Source organism: Cryptomeria japonica, chromosome 2 (genome assembly GCF_030272615.1).
Source record: "Cryptomeria japonica chromosome 2, Sugi_1.0, whole genome shotgun sequence".
Taxonomy (NCBI): domain Eukaryota; kingdom Viridiplantae; phylum Streptophyta; class Pinopsida; order Cupressales; family Cupressaceae; genus Cryptomeria; species Cryptomeria japonica.
Genome location: NC_081406.1, coordinates 366,851,814 through 366,867,325, shown reverse-complemented (window position 1 = coordinate 366,867,325; position 15,512 = coordinate 366,851,814). Strand labels below are relative to the sequence as shown.

General features: G+C 35.0%; 1 protein-coding gene across 1 annotated transcript; it reads right to left on the bottom strand.

The window, feature by feature from the left end:
- Positions 1–11,337: 11,337 nt before the first annotated feature.
- Positions 11,338–11,841, bottom strand: LOC131860341 (uncharacterized). Its single transcript, XM_059214737.1, has one exon. It carries the CDS (start codon positions 11,839–11,841, stop codon positions 11,338–11,340), a length of 504 nt encoding a protein of 167 aa, XP_059070720.1.
- Between the last annotated feature and the right edge of the window lie 3,671 nt (positions 11,842–15,512).

Here is a 15,512-nt window from a genome sequence, read left to right as displayed (position 1 = left end):
TTTGCCAACGAAGGAATTTGGCGAAAGTGGGAACTTTGATTTTTCATGTGTTCAAGCGAAATAGGGGTGTTCGCTCGAACTACCCCTTGGAGTTCGAGCAAACCATGTTGCGGACCTGGGTTCGCTTGAACTGCGGGTGACTTTTGGGTTCGAGAAAACCCCATAAAATATTATGGGGTTCGCTCGAACCCCCCATTCGCTCGAACCCTTTTTCAGTTACGGTTTTTAAAAACATTTATAAAAAGCGAAAGTGACAGTTAAAGGGTCATTATCAAAGTTATCTTTTTCTGTCTGGTGTGGGTTAGATCGAACCAGTCGTCAGCATCACGTCATCGAGCTTTGTCTGCAGCAGCTAGCATCTTTCATATTTCAGTTTTTGACCTTTATTATATCAGGTGCACAAAATAACCCTTTGTTTGGTTTAATAATGTCTTTTTTTATTAAATTAATAAATAATTTGTTTGTTAATTTATTTTTTTAATTAAATAATTGTATATAGTTATTGTTTTTCAACATTTTAGAAAAATGTTTGATAATTTATTGTTTTTCATTATTTTAGAGAAATGTTTGATAATTTAATGTTTTGATTGAAATGTGTCAATTTGTTTTTAAAATTACATAATTGTATACATGTATATTTTTTTCAACATTTTAAAAAATTGTTATGAAAAACATTAAAAACTAAGGTAGTAAATCAGAACTTAGAAAAACATTAGCAAAAAAAGAAAATTAGAAAAATGTCGCAAACGTAAATATAATAAATTAAACTTTAGAAAAATTAATAAATTTTAATTTAAATAAACATTAGAAAATTTGGATAACAAATTTAAACAAATTAGACAAAATAAATCCTCTACAATGTGACCCATTTTCACATCCTATTACACGCACAACATGACCCCTTAAGACCATATATGCCCTGATGACACTATACGTTCCCTTAGGAGGTCATAGAGGATCACATATACAATACTAGTGTACATATGACATTCCCTTTAGGATCACATAGTGTCCTAAGGGGTCATACGTGGTCCTAAGGGGTCACACGTGTTATAACACATGCGTGACCCCTTAGAACCACATATGACCCCTTATAAAATTGTATTGTGAACGACATACCCCTTGGTCCATCAAATAGTGTCTTAACACATGTGTGACCCATTAGAACCGTATATGACCCTTTATAAAATTCTAGTGTGAATGACATACCCCTTCTAGTCCAACACATAGTGTCTTAAGGGGTCGTATGTGGTCCTAAGGGGTCACGCATGCATTAACACATGCGTGACCCCTTAGTAGGTCACATAGGACCCCTTATAACATCCTACTGTACATATGACATTCCCCTTAGGATCACATAGTGTCCTAAGGGGTCATATGTGGTCCTGAGGGGTCATGCATGTGTTATAACATATGCATGACCCCTTAGAACCGCATATGACATCATACCCCTTAGTCCATACCCCTTAGTGTGAACGTCATACCCCTTAGTCCATCACATAGTGTCTTAAGGGGTCGTATGTGCATGACCCCTTAGTAGGTCACATATGACGCCTTATAACATCCTACTGTACATATGACATTCCCCTTAGGATCATATAGTGTCCTAAGGGGTCATATGTGGTCCTGACCCATTAGAACCGCATATGACCCCTTATAAAATCATAGTGTGAATGACATACCCCTTAGTTCATCACATAGTGTCTTAAGGGGTCGTATGTGGTCCCAAGGGGTCATGCATGTGTTATAACACATGCGTGACCCCTTAGTAGGTCACATATGACCCCTTATAACATCCTACTATACATATGACATTCTCCTTAGGATCATATAGTGTCCTAAGGGGTCATATGTGGTCCTGGCCCATTAGAACTGCATATGACCCCTTATAAAATCCTAGTGTGAACGACATACCCCTTAGTTCATCACATAGTGTCTTAAGGGGTCGTATGTGGTCCTAAGGGGTCACACATGCATTGACACATGCGTGACCCCTTAGTAGGTCACATATGACCCCTTATAACATCCTACTGTACATATGACATTCCCCTTAGGATCATATAGTCTCCTAACATATGCATGACCCCTTAGAACTGCATATGACCCCTTATAAAATCCTAGTGTGAATGTCATACCCCTTAGTCCATCACATAGTGTCTTAAGGGGTCGTATGTGGTCCTAAGGGGTCATGCATGCATTGACAAATGCGTGACCCCTTAGTAGGTCACATATGATCCCTTATAACATCCTACTATACATATGACATTTCCTATGTGTCCTAAGGGGTCATATGACCCCTTATAACATCCTACTGTACATATGACATTTAAGGATCATATAGTGTCCTAACATATGCATGACCCCTTAGAACCGCATATGACCCCTTATAAAATCCTAGTGTGAACGAATGTATACCCCTTAGTCCATCACATAGTGTCTTAAGGGGTCGTATTACATTCCTGTTAAGATCACATATTGCAGATTTAATACTTTTATAATCATATGGGCCCAAATATAATCATATCCAGGCCCAAATGTTATATATCATGTTCTTGAATTTTTTATGTATGTCAAAGATTTATTTATATACACGTGTTAGATCTCTCTATCTCTCTAAAATATATGTTATCTCTAGATCTGAAATATATGTTATCTCTCTCTCTCTCATTGAAATATTTGAAATTTTTACATGTTATTTTTGAAAATGAAAATGATCTCTCTCTCTCATGAAGATTTATATGTATAATCTCTCTCTCTCTCTACTTACGTATTTATTTTAACTTTATGACATGTACCTAGATAGATGGCATCCCAGGATATACCTTCACAGGCTCCTGATCAGGATCCACCTATGCAAGCTCCACATCAGGAGCCACACATTGATGATGTTGATCCTCCACAACAGGATCCCCCCTTTCCCGACATTGCTACTATTTTTCAGTATAGTGATCGAGAGTTGCATAGGTTGAGGGCCATATTAGATGACCCTCGTACTGATGGTGTGTACAAGAGTACATGCATGTCCATTTTTGATAGTTTGCAGACATTGAGGGACCGTTTAGTTTCTCATACCTCATTCTCACCTGAGGTTATAGAGGATATATATAGACAGTTGAGGAGTGAGGTGAGGGGTCCTCATTCTTTTGCTGATGTGGTGGGGGTGGTCTCGAAGGAGACCATCAAGGAGAGATGCTTTCCACAATATCAGGAGAAGAGTAAGGTAAGGGGATATCAGGTTACCAGATGTATCGACCCACAGGTTGCATCATTGATTTACCCACGCTTCTTAGCTACCCATTGTTGTTATCCTAATAACGACCAGATACCATTATACTTTGCACACCAGGTATTTGCTGAGGTTCATTACCAGATGAAACCAAACTACCTTGATATTCCAGGATATTATGGAAAGGGGAGGGGCAGGATTGCTGATAGAGATGCATATCGTAGGCCTGATAGAGCTCCACCTAGACACATGGACCTTGTTGGCCAGAGATTTTCTGCAGTAGTCCCAGCCATGGAACCCATAGTGGATCGCATTGTAATTTCTTCTCAGAGAGAAGCAATTGATAGGATTTGACATATTGCATCAGCAGCAGCCACCATATCTTCTGACAGGGTGGGCAGATATATGATGACTCGACCACGTTTGCGATTATCCATAGATCATGCATCTTCTACTCATGGGGGGCTTTAGATTCAGATGATCAGTATATTTTTGTTGGCATCCCCTCCCCAGATGAGGTAGTAGCTATAGTCGAAGGTAGTAGACATGTACAGATGTCACAGTATTTAGCCGAGGACCTACTACATGCTTATAGTTTTATTTCATCTCGACTTGGGATACCATTGGCTGATGTTAGAGAGGAGATTCTTAGAGATGGTCAGGCTACAGTGGCATCGACGCATACCCCGAGGTAGTCACAACATTCTCATCAGTCTACGCATGCTCCAGGCATTGACCCACCTACAGATCACTTTGTTGCTGCAGAGGAGGAGCTACGAGTTGATCAGGTCCATATCACAAATGAGGGCCGCTTGGACTCATTTGAGGAGGAGATACGAGCTGATCAGGTCCATATCACAGATGAGGGTTTGGACTCATTTGAGGATCAGCTAAGAGATTTGAGCCATACTAGATTTATGGACGTGCTACTATAGTCAAACACTTCATCCATGATGCCCACTCATCTAGTTAGCCCCTTGCACTCCTCAGTGATATGTACAGCTAGAGAGAGATATACAGGCACGAGTGATGTTGTTGATATGATCATGGGATAGGATCAAACTATACATCCTACTCCAAGTGATACACAGGTATGTACATGTACATGTGCGTTTAAATTATTAGAAGATATGTATACATGTTGAAAATTTGTAGGATAAATCTTGTAGGATAAATCTCTCTCTATATAGATCATGTTTAATAAATAATCTAGAGTTCTAAGTTTTAATTTGTAGATCATTTAAATTGATCATGGACTAATCCTTAAATTGACAATTAGCTCATGTCACTCCTTCCTTGAGCTCTGAGCATGTGCGTAGGAGAGATTCTTTAGATGCTGTTAGTGTACACGTTAGTTATGGTTTTTGGTACATATATGTACATGTATGTATACATGCATGTTACAATTTATATTTAAATTTTTATTTAACTCTACTTGGATTTGATGTACATGCACGTCTAGAGAGATAGATATATTATATTTAATATTTAAATAAATTCTACTTTTGCAGGACTCCCCCTCAGATGGTCGCTCAGTTCGTAGCCGAAATGATCCCTATTGATTTGCTCCTGACTTTATAGCTCATTTACATTTATCTTTTTATAGACTTTCATATTATATATATTCATGCACGTACATGGAGTTTAGACTAGATTATACTTTATACCTGGTTTGTGTTTGATCAAATTATACATACATTTGATTATATTAGATTTATATACATGTATACATTTGATTAGATTAGATTTATACATGTTTGAATCTTATATTAGATTTATACTGTGTTTGATTAGATTAGATTTAAATGCATGTTTGATTAGATTGTATATTTCACATGCATGTATGTAATGAAGTTTAGACTAGATTATACTTTATATCTCTGTTGTGTTTGATCGGATTATATAGATTTATACATGTGTTTGATTATATTAGATTTATGTTTGATTAGATTAGATTTAAATACATGTTTGATTAGATTGTATATTTCACATGAATTTACAATGAGAGATTATACTTTATATCTCCGTTGTGTTTGATACTAGGATTATATATATTTCCACTGCATCATGTGATATGAAGTTTAGACTAGAGATTATATATATTTCATGCACATGTACATGTGTTAGATTATATATTCCATGTGCACATGTACATACATGTTAGATTATATATGTACTTTATGTTCGATGGACTAGACTGGATTATATATATATCACGTGCACATGTTAGAAATACAAGTAGATATGCATTAAAATTTAAAAGAACATGTTCAAACAAAAGAGTATGTATGAAATGAACAAACTAAACTTAATAGGTCATGTATTGAATAGTTCACATGTGGTATGTGAGCTTCTAGGTATGTATATTGTAGTTAAATAGTTGACAACATGTACATGTCCTAATTACAAATGTCCCAATTCCATATTATATCAATTTATGCACATATTACATTCTAATTTAAATATGCATTTTTTAATTAAATTATTTTAACTAGTGGTCCTTACAAATTAGATGCATTTAGAATTAGATACAGTACCTTATACATACAAATTAAACATGCATTTAAACATGTACATGTACTTGAATTAACTTTGAATACATCCTAATTTGATATAATGTATTTAAACTTAAAAAATATTTATCCTTTAGTTTCAAAACAAGTTAAGAGATCTAGAATTTATCTTGAGTATTAATTCAATTCATGTGGGCTGAACCACATGTGTACTTTAGATTACTAAATATATATATATATATATAGTTCATACCACATCAAGTGGTTCAGAACGCTCTTCAATAACACTTAATATTTTGTCATGATCTTCACTATCTAGTCTCCACTTTTGAAACCGCCCTCGACATGGAACTGTTTGAAGAATTAGGCCAACAACAATGACCAAGTGACTATACTGATATACCTTGTTGTCAATTTGGTATTCAGTGAAATGAATCCCATGTTGAACAATTTTAACTTGTTTGAAATATGTCCCTTGCACTACAACTGATCCTACATGTACATGTATATAAGAAACGTGAGAAATTAATTAAAAATTTCTGTGCATAAGCGATTTGTACATGTACATATTCAAATCAAAACTCAAACCTGTGGGAAATCACATTCCATCAGTCATCTCAGATTTCGATAACTTCTTTCTCTCTTCTGTGCAATGCAATAAATAATAACTAACACCTTCTATATTTCCATCTTCTGCTATGACTGCAAAAATATCTCCTGCAATTTGACACAAGTTAAATAAATTCTAAGTTATGTGTCATTTTTAAGGAAATATAAACTTGTGTACGTCATGTATGTACCTTTTTTAATCAATCCTGAAATATGATCGTAATCACCAGAAATCAAAGGAATGTCTTCAAAGTTTTCATCCTCATTTGAATCCTCGCATGTGTTAGAAACATCTAGTGGCACCATTTTCCATTCACTAACATATCCAAGCTCTTGGTTCTTGCAATCAACATAGTTTTTGAAAATGCATTCAGAACAAAAACATAAATAATCCCTAGTGTATAATATCCATGGGCGATTATCTGTAATCGTGACACAATGCAAAGATCTTGTCCTCTCCACGCTCTTGCATCCATGCATTGATTTCCTATCCACATCTGCAAAATGTACATATGTACAAGAATGTACATGTAGATCAAGTTGTTAAATTGAAACATTTGAACTAGGAACATTTTTTTTAAAATTAAATAAAATACTAAAAGAGAACACGTACTGGTTATCTCCCAAAACACTCTATATGGAATGGGTTTGTATGTTCTCGATGATGATTCCCCAGGATAATTAGGTTGCTCAAAGTGTTTCTTACACCATTCAACAACATCATGTGCATCTTCTATACGTTCTCCTGTGTACTTTATTTGATGCTTTCGTAGAGCACATTTGATACAAGCTCCTGCACCATCATGTTCACCCTTTCCATGATCACTCTAAAAAAAACTCCAAACATGTGGTATTTTGTCATTTCGATGATATCTACATAGTGCATAAAATGGCCTTGAAGATTTTAATTGTGTTGCACATCCATCAGACCAAACAAAATGTTTAACTATTGTTATGCCTCTATCTTTCAAATATTCAAAAAACTTCTTAAAGCAATGTTGTACAAAAAGTGTGTCATGCTCCTTATCATCACTGATATAGAAGTGGTACTCTTTCTTAATGACATGATTTTCAAATGTACTATCGACACCATCCAAATTCATCTATGCATGTCGATAACACACATGCACCAAAATAGTGATTTGCTTTGAAAAGTAATACTCTGATTGAATCTCTTTTTGATGTGCAAAAGAGTAATTCTCTGCGAAGTCAACTACAGATAGAATAGTTCCAAGTGGGAAAGTGTCTCTTAATATTTTAAATTGTTCTGCTTGCCACTTGGAAAAAAAACCATGGCATATGTATGGTTTTATCAACTTACGAAAATTTTCCATAAATGTTCCAATAGGTATTTCCTCTTCTACATAATCTAACCTTGTAGATTCCTTTCCAAATTTTGTTTCAAATTTTTTGTACTTATAACTCTTGCAATTTACCATCTTCCTCGTGTCAGTATCTTCATCTCTCAAAGGCAATTTAGCCAAGTCACCGCATGTTCCACAAATTCCTCTTATGCAATTTATTTGACCTGTTGCATTATCATCTGATTTATCACATAAGATGGATGCTATGAATTGACTTGTTCGTTTAGGAGGAGCATTTTCAAAACCATCACTATCTTCTCTAATCTTTTGAAACACCTGATAGTACAAGTCAAATTCGATGTGATAACGACAACAACAAGTTTTGAAAACTTTGTTTAACTTCACATAATATGGCCTTAACCGTTCAAACATGGTTTGTCCAATCTTTATATGAGGGTTTGTTTTAGTAAACAATACATACAATTCATGTTTTTTTGTGTCTATCTAATGTTTTACATGGAGATCATAATGATTAGGACCAATCCTTTGCTTGATAACATCTCTACTATTTGATGAAGGACGAGTATTATCATTCCAAAAACTTGTCACAAAGTTCCTAACAACATCTTCAATTCTATCGGAACGAGGAGCTCTACACATAATTGCCCAATTCCCTTCTGAGGTAGTATCATCCAAAATATTTCTCCTTTTAACATATTTAGATATTGTCCTTCTACTAAAACCAAACTCAAATGACAATGAAGAGATTTGTCTTTTTTGAGACAATCTTTCATTTACTAAAGATGTCAACATCACTCTTCTTGAAATGGTCTTATCTAGTTTTCGAGATTTTTTACCAATGTTCACCAAACCTTTCTTAACATTATCAAAAATAGATTTTTGTAGGTGAGAAGTTTTCCTCTTTTGACTTGTTGTATCTATACCCAACAATTTCATTGGATCTATTAAGTCTTTATGAGTAAGTACAATTGATAACAATTGAGCTTTTTCTAGTGTAGTATCAAGATTGTTGAAATGAGACATTATTTCTTTTCCACTTTTATTCATTGACCTCCTTTTAGTATATCTAGGTTCTTCACTGAGACGTTTCAACTCATCCACATCCATTTCAAGTAAATGATCTAAATTTTTATAAGAAATATTTCTCTTCACCTGTTTAGCTAGATCCACAATATGCTCATCCATATCAGTGGTAGGAGGTAAGGAGCCTGACCCCTCTCCTTCAAAGGTATCCATTGGTTCAACTTGGACAATCTCCTCCCTATGTTCATCAACTATATTGTGTTCTTCAAAAGGTTCATTTTCCTTGACTCTCGCTTCAGAACTCCCTTCTTCTCGAGCCCGTTCTGAACATAATTTAAGAGTTTGTGTAAGGTTCTTGAATTAATCAGAGATTATTCAATTAGGTTTAAGAATAGGGGTGACCTCATGTATTAATTTGTTATGGACCATAATGTAGGTGGACTATAATTTGTCACATCTGTGTATATTTAAGACCTATTATTGCATAATAGACCTCCTAATCTGAAATGCTTTTGCATGTACGTGAAGTCATATAAATAGTTCACCTAAATTATTCAACATGTTTAATAAACCTTATAAATTTATGTCACATTTAAGACCTATAATCAATGTAATAGTCCTAATAGGCCTTATTATTAAAATCAATATGACCACATATGAAAAAACATTTCACAATTAATATACTTAACTCCCCTTAAGATAGATATATTATGTGATATTAAAGGACCTATCACATGAAATTACTTGTACATGTAGATTAAATAATCAATATATATAATTTAGAACTTAGAAAATATGACATAATAGGTCTTATTAATTTTATGACTTAATAGGTCTTATCTATTATAAATGGACTTAATTATATAGGAGAAAAATGCAATTACACAACAAGCAAGTTGATGGAATTTGAAATTTGCAAATACACATGTATTATCTCAAATTAATTATGATTTCCAATTAAAACAAGATTATTTTTAATCCTATTATTTCCAATTAATTTAATTAAGATTTTTTAAATTAATTTTCACTAAAAATATTAGATTAAAAATATTGAACTAATTAATTGTTACGTAATACATATTAAATTAAATAGAAATTTAATTAAAAATACATACTTGCTTCAAGATATCTTTGTCTTCTTTGTTCTCGATATCTTTCTTTTGTTTTGGGAGAATAATTCCTTGAAGTCTTATTTTTCCTTCTCTTCTTGTTCCCCATGCTTTTACAAAAAACCTTCAAATTATTGCCCTCAAAATAATTTTCAAATGTCTTCTCTCATCCAAAAATGCAAATTATTTTAATCATTTGTGTGATAAAAAATGAAAAAAATTATGGACATTTATAAGACTCCACAAATGAAAAAAAAAACCAAAAATGCGTTGGCCAGAGTTCAAACGAAACCCTACAGTTAAAAATGGTTGGGTTCATTCGAACATGACCATTACAAAAAAGTACGGGCCAAAATCAAGCCCATTGTTTTGAGCGAATGGGGGTTTGCTCAAACCCCTTATGGTTCGAGCGAACCCCATTCGCTCGAAATACTGTTCATTCGAACCCTCCAATTAGAAGTTTTTCCCAAAAAATTTCAGAATTCTAAAGAATTAATGACTTCAGAGCTCTGGTTCAAAGAATGAATGAAATAATCTTGATAACCCAAAAATATTAGATGGTAGTACTCGGAGCAAGCTTTCCAACGAGTATAATTTTGTTATATTTTGAATTTATTATGTTCTTATTTTTTTAATTTTATGGAAAATTGGTTTTTCACCAAACATGAACTTCTCTGTTCAATGCATTGGGAAAAATAAGAAACTAATTCAAAAAAATTCTGAAAAATATCTATGCCCCTGGTATTGATGTCTTCTTTCTAACAAAAAAAAAAATATTGAATTTTGATTTATATAGAACAAGTTATGTGTTCAAACGTAAACCTATGTCTGAATTATGACTAGTCGGACTTCAAAACTTTATAAAATGAAAAATATTGAACATGTCACTATAAAACCAAATGCAAGCCCTGGATATTGATGTTACAAACCAAAATTTGAAAGAATTGAGTTTTTATCATTTATAGAAAAAACGTTATGTATTTCGGGAGGCACATCACTCTTAAAAAATGTAGTTTGTTGTAAAAAACTACTTTTCGAGGGAGATGAAAAATTTTTAAAAAAATCCTTCAAAAAAATTTGAAAAAAATGTATATAGAATCTACAAACAAAATTCTAGATATCACTAATTTACATCATCTTCAAATTTTTAATAGTTTAAAAGTTATAGTTCTCGGAAGTTGAAGATTATTTTAAAAATGTACATCTCAGTGTCAAAAGTGGCAAAAAAGTGGGAACCATTATTGTGAATTCACCCAACTGCACTAAAGCATGACCGATGTGGTGGATAATTCTAGACATCATGATGAGCTATTTAGGGGCCATGTGATCCTATTGCCGAAGAGCCTGATTTTGTCTGATCGAGTTTTTAGTATCGTACTTCTCCAATGTCTACCATGGTGCCACCACAATGTCCCGACAGGCATGTAGGTCCAAAAAACGCAAGCATGCTACCCGATCCCCTATCGTGGATATCTTTGGTAGTCCTTCATACATTGTCCTTTGATATCCTCCGTAGCAGATGCTTGGCAAAATTAAATAAGGTCATCATTTCCTCCAACTCCAAGGTTCGCAAGGTAATCAACCACCTGATTGCCTTCTCTGTAGACATGCCCAATCTCGTAGCTCTCAATTGTTCTCAAATGCTCTTTTATCATTGGAACCCATTTATTAAGCTTCCAGTTATGTAAACTTGACTGCCTGATCCCATCTATTATAATCTGTGAGTCACCCTCTATTATGATTCGAGAGAGTCTTTGCCTAATACAAAGACGGAGTCCTGCCTCTAGTGCACGAATCCCTACTTCATTGTTCATGGCAACTCTAATGCCACCAAACAACCCATGAAGGATATTGCCCTGCTCATCTTGGATTATGGCTCCTATACCAGATTGACCCGGATTCCCCTTACTAGCACTGTCGAAGTTTAATTTTGTCCAATCCCTTGGAGGGGCCTTCCATCTGATTATTTTTCTGTCTGGACGCTTTGTCGGAGGGACATATGTTTGTGGTTCTTTAAGGGCCCATCTCTTCTCCATTAGTGCATCCCAATTAGTATATGTTTTAGAATTGCCTTTTATTTTCTTTCCATTTATTACTTCTTCTATTGCAGTTTTGATTTTTTCCACAAGCATGATTTGTGGCAATGATGCCTCTTTGAAAATTCTCCAGTTCCTTTCTTTCTAGATATGCCATACTATTAAGGAAGGTCCAATTAACCATAGATCACACCATTTTGTCTTATGTCTGTTTGGCCAAGCATGAATGAAGTCAAATAGTCTTTCATTTTTAGCTATCGCCTAATTAATTCTCTCAACGAACTAGTTCCAACAAAATTATGCCACCGGACACCAAAATAGTAGATGATTTGCTGATTCTTCCTCTGCACAACACATAAAATAGCGATTGGGGCCCGAGATACCAATAGTTTTGAGTCTATCCCCATTAGGATTCTATTATGAAGAGCGATCCACAGGAAAGCCCCAGCTTTTGGAAGTACTTTGTGATTCCAGCACAATTTATGTGACCAAGTGTTGATGGAGCCTCTTTGCCTTTGAACTTCATATCCTAGTTTGGAGCTGTACATCCTGGATTTCGCTGCACACCAAATTATGATATCTTCTTCCACTAACTCTGGTATTTTCCTATCTTTTATTGCTTTCCATAGCTTCTCACATAATGAGGGATTTCCAATGTTGATTTTTTTCCATTTCCTCAAGCCATTCTGATCAACATGATTTTCCATGTAATTGCACATGTGTTGTCCTATGCAATTTTCCACCATGTCAACCCATCCCTTGTCTTCAAATGTATCTGCTAATGCAGGAAACCCATCCCATGAGTCTCTCTAAAACAACGCAGTGTAGCCATTACCAATTTTCCATGAAATGTGATTTGTGATAATATGCCTACAATCCCATAAGAAGTTCCAGGTAGCCGAGCCTCTCTCAGTGTTTGCCAACGTGAGAATTCTGTTAGTATCTTCTGAATCAAGATACTCCTTTTGGAATAGCCTGCACCAAAATTTATGAGGTTCCTTACACATTTTCCAAGCTAGCTTAGAACCAAGAGTAGAATTCTATACTTCCATTTTCCCAAGACCAGCACCACCATCTTCCTTAATAAGGCATAAAGTGTTCCAATTGATAAGCGGAATTTTCCTGTTGTCTTTAGCTCCATCTCACACAAATTTCTTCAATAAGTTATTTAGACTTTTTCCAGCCACGAACGACATTTTGAAACATGACATGCTATATATTGGAATTGTTGATAGAATGGATTTGATCATGGTAATTCTATCGGCTTGAGTCAGCCATCTATTTTTCCAATTCTCAGATTTTGATTGACAAGATTTAATAACATCTTCCCAAATTTGAGATTATCTGCACCCTTTGTTAATTTGAACCCCTAAGTACTTGATCAGAAGCTCCACGATGCTTATGTCTAAGAGTTGTGCAATTCTGCCCTGAGCTTGCCTATTGGTGTTAAAGAAAAACAACTGGGATTTTCCTTTATTCATAACTTGTCCTGATGTCGAAGTATACTCCTCTAGTGTGTTCCTAATGCCTAAAGCTTCCCGGATGGAAGCCTCACCGAATATGATAGTGTCATCAGCAAATTGGGAATGTGTAATTGCCTCAAACTGTTCGTGGACTTTGATTCCCTTCCAAATGCCTTCGTGGTGCCTCTTTTTTTTTAGTCTCTCTACTTCTTCTGCCATGAGAACAAATAGTGAAGGAGATAAGGGATCCCCTTGTCATAGGCCATTCGTGGCTCCAAAGAAACCATCTAAGCTTTCATTGATAAGTATTGAAAACTTAACAGTGCTAATGCAAAATTTTATGCATTCAATCCATTTTTCTGGAAAACCAAATTTGACAAGGACTTGGCAAAGAAAGCTCCAAATTACTTTATCGTAAGATTTGGAAACATCGAGTTTAATGATCATACCTTTTAGTTTTTCCTTGTGTAGTGAATGAATGACTTCCGATACCAGGATGATGCTATTCGGAATTTCCCTATCCGGTGTAAACCCATTCTCACTTTCAGAGACTAACTTTGGGAGCAATTTCTTCAATCTTTCAGCCATTGCCTTGGAGATTATCTTGTAGATGATGTTGCAAAGTGATATTGGCCTATAATCAGACATGGAGTCGCAATCCACCTTTTTGGGAATGAGACAGATAATAGTGTGATTCATTTCTTTTACAAACTTGCATTTTTTCCAAAATTCTTCCACCACAGTCCATATATCCTTTCCCATGAACTCCCAGCCTTTTTGAAAGAGTTCAGCCGTGATGCCATCCGGTCTAGGTGCCTTGTGTGGGTGAAGTGCAAGGGTGGCCTTTTTTGTTTCCTCCAAAGAGTAAGGGGCCACGAGCATGTCGCTGTCAGAGCTGGAGATCAGGGGGTCAATGACCTCCTCTATGATTGAAGGAGTGCTCGTATTTCCTTCCTCAGAGCTGCCCAGAATTTCTTCAAAGTATTCAAGAGAAATTCATTCCAAGTTAGTATCCGAGGTTTTTAACGTCCCGTTCTTATAGTTGGTTGAGAAAATTCTATTGTTGATCCTTCTAACTTTTGACGATGCATGAAATTTTTTGTATTGAGATCCCCCTCAGAAATCCAAAGTTCCCTAGATTTGTCCTTCGAATAAAGTTCTTCCCTCTTCAAAATTTCCAAGTGTTGTGTTTTAGTGCCTTCTCAAGTTTGAACTCCTCATTGGTCATGCCAAATTGCATTACCTTATTTCCTATTTCTTCCAACTTTTCCTCGATTCTACTTTTCTCAGCAAAGATATTTTTGAATGAGTTCTTATTCCAGTCCTTAATCCCATTTTTAGATACTGAATTCTCTTGGTAAACTTAAAGCTAGGGGAGCCAGAGTATATATTGCCTTCCTTCCACCAAATTTTTAGATTGTCAAGGAATGTTTCATCCCTCCACCACATGATTTGAAATTTAAAATAGTTCTTTTGATTTCGCATTTCCTATGCTATGGATAAAGACAATGGTAGATGGTCTGATCCAACTTGAGGCACCATTTCAGATTCTAAAGAGTAATCACCATTGATCCACCACTCCCCCACTAGGAAGTGATCAAGCCTTTCTGATATATTTGCAAAATTCAGTCTTCTGTTGCTCCAAGTGAATCTGCCATTCTTTGGTAAGATATCCACCAATTTGCAATTAGATACAAATTCCCGAAAATCTTCCATCACTTTTGTGGGCTTCTAGAGATCTCCCACCTTCTCATCAATGTCCAAGAGAGCATTGAAGTCCTCAGTAGCGACGACCTTACCATTATCCAATTGGCTTGCTTGATTGAAGACCTCATTCTAGACTTTTAGTTTTTCCTCCGTTCTCTTGGGGCCGTAGATGTTAAGCAACAGATATGATATGGTGGACTACTTGCAAACAATGATGCATGCCATCCAATGGTCAAAGGAAGCAATGGGGTGTACATCTACTTTGATTTAGAAATGGACTTTAATTAAATAATAAAGATTTTTTAAATAATGGATTAATATCATCATTAATTAAATAATAAATATTTAATTAATATTTAGAAAAGGGTTAATGATTAATTGAATAGAGATAGAAATTGAAAATGGAATTTATTTAAATAATAAAGATTATTTAAATTGAGGATTAAAATCATAATTAATTAAATAATAAATATTTAATTAATATTAGAAAATGGTTTAAAT